Source organism: Gekko japonicus, unplaced genomic scaffold (assembly GCF_001447785.1).
Source record: "Gekko japonicus isolate JY-2015 unplaced genomic scaffold, Gekko_japonicus_V1.1 scaffold3315, whole genome shotgun sequence".
Lineage (NCBI taxonomy): Eukaryota > Metazoa > Chordata > Lepidosauria > Squamata > Gekkonidae > Gekko > Gekko japonicus.
The window spans coordinates 87,331-92,988 of record NW_015173238.1 but is presented as its reverse complement, the minus strand read 5'-3'; the positions used below and the strand labels follow the sequence as shown (position 1 = coordinate 92,988).

The 5,658-nt window shown below is 50.1% G+C and overlaps 1 protein-coding gene across 1 annotated transcript in view; it reads left to right on the top strand.

The window, feature by feature from the left end:
- ANXA11 (annexin A11) overlaps window positions 1-5,658 on the top strand; it is a 37,412-nt gene that overhangs the window by 20,960 nt on the left and 10,794 nt on the right. Inside the window, exons 8-10 of the mRNA XM_015422764.1 lie at window positions 808-898; window positions 1,574-1,653; window positions 2,801-2,857. Coding sequence (XP_015278250.1) covers window positions 808-898; window positions 1,574-1,653; window positions 2,801-2,857 — 228 coding nt within the window. The remainder of the gene's footprint in view (window positions 1-807; window positions 899-1,573; window positions 1,654-2,800; window positions 2,858-5,658) is intronic.

Here is a 5,658-nt window from a genome sequence, read left to right as displayed (position 1 = left end):
GGACTGTGGTCTGTACTACTGTATATCATTTGTGGTAAGTTGGATCCTAAGGAACTGCGGTGGCTCAAGTGGTTAAGACGCTGAACTGCAGGCTGTGGAAGGTCGGTCGTTCAGCAGTTCGAGACCCGAGTGTGCCGCATGACGGAGTGAGCTCCCGTCTCTAGTTCCAGCTCCTGCCAACAGAGCCGTTCGAAAGCAAGACATTGCAAGTAGATAAATAGGTACCACTTCGGTGGGAAGGGAACAGCGTTCCGTGCGCCTTGGTGTTTAGTCATGCCAGCCACATGACCACGGAAACGTCTTCGGACAGCGCTGGCTCTTCGGCTTTGAAACGGAGATGAGCACCGCAACCCTAGAGTCGGACTCGACTGGCTTTCGAGCACGGGAACCTCTACCTTTACCTGAGTTGGATCCTACCAATGTAATCTTCCATCATTTAATGTGTCAAATTAGCACTTATGGCCTGCTTCTGTTTTTAGATTTCTGGTTGGTTCCGCGACCCTAACCCTATTTCATTGTAGGGTTCTACAACCCTAACCCTGTTTCCATCGTCTTGATTTGTATTGACTCAGTTTGTGGAACCCGCCTTCATTCCCCGTGATAAACGATGTAAATTAAAATACGAGTAGGCGTAACCGTAAGCGTGCTCGCTTGCCAGGCTCAGCACGGAAGGATCGCTTTGGCGGGGAGGGCAGGGTATAAATTGAACAAACAAATAAAAAGAGTTTATCGGTCATTCTTTGCTTTAAAGGGGGGGCACAGGGGCTTCTTTTTGGCAGTGAGATTAATTTCCTGACCTTCCCGTAGGGTGCCGGCACGGATGAAGCCTGCCTGATCGAGATCCTGTCATCCCGCAGCAATGAGCACATTCGGGAAATCAGCCGGGCCTACAAGACAGGTTCGTTCGAGGCTGCGCCGCGTCTCTCATCCTTCTGGCTACTGTTCTGCTGCTTTTAAAGGTTGTGGTGGGGAGCACAAAAGGGGTGTGTGTGATTGGGTTATGGCCACTGGCGAGTGGATGTTGTGTGTCGGACATCCGTGTGTGTTTTGCTTCTGACTGGAGGACATTGGTTGTGCATTGAAACCAAAAGGTAATTTTAAACGGCTGTCCATGAAGATTGTTTCGAAGAGCAGCCCGGTTGGTCTGAGGTAAAAAGAGTCCAGAGTTTGTAAATGTGAATCTGGTCATTTTGAGTCCTTAGAACATTTTTTTTTGGGAGTGTGAAATCAGGTCTGATTCGAGAGAGAAGTATTTGTCCTCCCTCTTAATAGGTTTTGTGAATTTATCATCTCAAAAAAATCATCCAGCTTTTCCTTGTAGATGAGGATCGGAAAACTACCTTAGCAGTTGCTAAATATTTAGCTGCAGTGATTGCCTGTAAGAGGGCTGGATCTTGTTCTGTTCGAGACCTTTGAGTCAAAAGGACAGTAAGATAAGAAGGCGGCTACTCTTTCCTAAAAGCCCCTTTGTGTCTTTCCCCTTTGTGTCTTTCCCCTTAACTTCTGCCAGCAAAGATCCCAATAAAATGATAAGCATTTACAAAAACGATGGTCGTTTGCATGTTTCTTGCAGAATTTAAGAAAACGTTGGAAGAAGCCATCAGAAGCGACACGTCTGGGCACTTCCAGAGGCTCTTAATCTCACTTTCTCAGGTACGCGCAGGCTCCTTGAGTTCTGCCGTTGTTACGCTGTTCTTTTCTACATCAGGGTGTTCACTGCACCACCGAGTTGGTCCCCTGGGAAACTGGTCACACAAAGAAAAGTCTGGCTCGTATGCAGTTGTGTAGGGAGGTGATGCTGATGGTTCTTTGTCGTGTTACTAAATGCTGCCGTTGAGTCTTCACAGAGGCTCCTGTGTGGGCCCAGGGGATGCGGCGGCGGGGCTCTCCTGCTGTCCCCCGAGCCGCAGCTCTTCTGCGCGGGCCCGGGGAACGTGGCGGCGGGGCTCTCCGGCCTCCCCCGAGCTGAAACGTGGGGAGCTGGGGGCGGGGTTTGCCACTGTCGCTATTAGTGCAGGCTCCTGGGCTGCCGGAGCAATGCACCGGCATGCTCCGGCCCCAAAAGACCCCTGGTTGTATGAATGAGTGCGAAGGCTCCACTGTATCTAACTGTAAAGTGCCCCCCCCCCAGTGTCAGTTGCCAGTGTCAGTTGTTAAAACGGGAAAACCAGGCCACCTCTAGACAAGTTATGGGTTTCTGTATATCCAGGGTTGCTGGGAGGCAGTTAAAGAACGAAGTGGGAAGGATGAAATCAGCTTTCCCAAGGACTTAAAGACCTAGTAGAATGCTTGAGGGGAAAATTCTAGAGGTGGGGAGGGATCCCCAAATTGCTCCCAGTCCCACAATTCCTCATCACCCTCCCTCTGCCCAGAGGTTGTTTTTATACCTTTCCTTTCACCGCTGAAAACGGGGTTCAAACTTCAAGTGGAGAACTCTTTGCCAGCCTGCAATCTAATACTTAAATTTTCCAGGCAGACATCCCATGATGTTATCGTCTATATTTTCCCCACTGGTTTTGTAAATGGGGGGGGGGCTCAAGTCTGTATTCGAATCTGAAACGTAGACTATAGCTGTGCACCTACAATCAACAATTCCATACAGACCTGATTCCACAAAAAATGCTTTCAGTCTGCAGCAGACAGATGGCCCCGATAACTGCAGAGGTTAAACTAAAGGCCTCGCGTCACTGACTTGATCCACCATCTCTGCTATAAGTGTTGTCAGTCCTTACCACATTTTCCTTAAACCTGCAGTTTGAGTGTGTTGACTTAAATTCTGCCATTTCGGGATTTCTTTCAGGGAAACAGAGATGAAAGCACCAATGTGAACATGTCGCTTGTTCAAACCGATGCTCAGGTCAGTATGATGTAGCGGTTAGCCAGTTTGGTGTGGTGTTTAGGAGCGCAGACTCTAATCTGGGAGAACCGAATTTGCAACTGCTGGTGTGACCTTGCGTCAGTCATAAGTTCTTTCAGAGCTGTTCTCTTAAGGGCAATCCTCGAAAGAGCTCTCTCAGCCCCACCTACTCCACAGGGTGTCTGTTGTGGGAAGTGGGAGGGAAAGGAGATTGTAAGCCGCTCTGAGACTCCTTCAGGTAGTGAAGGACGGGGTATAAATCTAGACTCCTCTTCTTCTTCAGTCCAAGCAGACACAGCCTTTCCCTTTCAATTTTAAGGGTCACACAGCCAAATGGGTGTCAAGCAGAAATTTCAGGGTTGCTTTTTATAAACCTTTCTATAAAGTTTATATATCCCTTCCCTTCCTTCCCTCCCTCCCCTTTTCCCCCTTCCCTCCTCCCTTCCTCCCTGTGTTTACATTTATTTCTAGCATTTCCTGTGTCTTAAATACAGCCATGTCAATCTTCCCACTGTGCGACTGAACAACAACAAATAAAGTTAGATTTGAGTCCAGCAGGACTTAGAGACCAACAAGAGTTTCAGGGTAGAAGGTTTCAAAAGCCAAAGCTCACTTGATCAGACACAGTAGAGGAAAAAATGTACGTCAGAGTTCTTTTTTTCCTAGTCAGAAGGTGGTACTTGAAACCCTTGTTCTATAAGGTTCTACTGGACTCAAATCTAACTGGTCTACTGCAAAGCAACAGAGCTGGCCTCTGAAACGACCTTCTACAAAGGTTCCACTTTCTTTAAACATTCCCTCCTTTTATTAAAAAACGGGGGGGGGGTCTTATTCTCCCCTCTGTGTTCGGACAGCCTCCTCTCCTTCTCCCCGTTCACCTGTGCTCAAGGCTGCCGTGGGTACCTCTCTTTCGTACCTTCTAGGGCAGAATCCTAGAGACCAATGTTCCCTCTAAGCTGAGTTAGTGTGAGCTAGCTCACAGTTTTTTAGCCTCCAGCTCAAAGATTTTTGTTTTCGCTCAGGGAGGATGGCTCCAGAGCAAACTGATGCTGTAGCCAAATCGCTCACTCACAACTTTAATGCCAGTAGCTCACAGAGTAGAATTTTTGCTCACAAGACTCCACAGCTTAGCGGAAACATTGCTAGAGACTCGTGCCCTTGGATGAGTTGGCTCAAGTTAGAGAGCACGCATGAACACAGGGAATCATAGAATTGGAAGGGGACCTCTAGGGTCACCTAGTCCAACCCCCTGCACAAGGCAGGAAATTCACAGATACCTCCCCCTCCACACCCGCAGTGACCCCTGTTCCATGCCCAAAAGAGGGGGGGGACCCTCCAGGATCCCTGGCCGAACTTGGGTTTGATTAACTTTGGGTCTCATTGACGACGGCTGCCCCTGTTCATTCACTAAGCTACCACTTTCCTTGCAGCTGTTCGATTGAATCCGGAATTCAGAGTATCTCTATAGCAAAATCCTCTGGGTTGGGGTTGATTGTCGGCGGAGGAGCCAACAGGCCAGACGGGCCCATGGTTTACATCCAAGAAGTGCAGCTGGAAGGCGACTGCTGTCGGGTGAGCTGGAGATCTGGGTCCCTCCCTCCCTCCCTCCCTCCCTCCCTCCCTTCCTCCCTCCCTTCCTCCTTCTCATGCCAAGCAGAGGCTCTTCCACTGAGCCATGGCCCCTCTTGACAGCTCTCCAGGGTCTCAGGCTGAGGTCTTTCCCATCACCTACTGCATGGTCCTTTTTAACTGGAGATGCTGGGGATTGAACCTGGGACCTCCTGCATGCCAAGCAGAAGCTCTGCCACTGAGCCACAGCCCCTCTTGACAGCTCTCCAGGGTTTCAGGCTGAGGTCTTTCCCATCACCTCCTACCTGATCCTTTTAACTGGAGATGCCAGGGATTGAACCCGGGACTTTCTGCATGCCAAGCAGAGGCTCTGCCAGTGAGCCACAGCCCCTCCCCAAAGAAGGGAACTGCAGTATATATGGGAGGAGGAGAAACCTGCTTTTCTGCCCTCATCAGCAAACAAATAAAAAAGTTTCTAAGTCTCTAGAGCATCAGTCATTAGATCCACCCGTAATAACTGGGCATCTGGATTTTTGTTCGCCTTCTCCTTTAGCAGGAAGTAGTATCAAAGCAACAGGGTTTCGAACTGCCCTTGCTGTGGGCTTATAAAACTGAAGCAACGGAGCAGGAGGCTGCACGGAGAGCGATTCAGGAGCTGTGTTTCCCGTTACACGCGTTGCACTTTATGTAAGATAAAATGAGAGGATACAGTGGAGGAGAGAAGAACTAAGCTCCGCGTTTGGGAGGATTGCTGGGTAGAAACGAAGTTCATTAATCCGTGTGGCTGCCACTTCCCGGTGACGGGATCCTGTGGGGTGCCAACAGTGGCAGTGGCAAAATCATGTGGGTTGTTGGCAAAACCACATGGTCGGGGGGGGGAAGACAATCATGAAGGCAGGGAATGAGCTGGGGGGGGTGCCATTCTTCAGACATTACCAAGGGCATGAGATTCCAACTCCAGGGAGGCGGGAATTCTGTGCTACCCTGGGATTGCATGAATTAGGTAGATGCAGGGCTATTTTTGGGCAGGAACGCAAAGGAACGGAGTTCCGGCTGGCTTCAGAGTTGGCCACGCCCACTACAGCCAAAACCTCTGTGTGTGCGTGGCTGCAGAGGTAAGGCCTGGGGAGCGAGACCCCCCCCCAGCGACTCCGAGGCGGGCGGGCCAGGGGGGGCTGGAAGGATCAGGGAGGCATTTAAATGCCTCCCTGTGCCTTCCCTGGCCTGTCCAA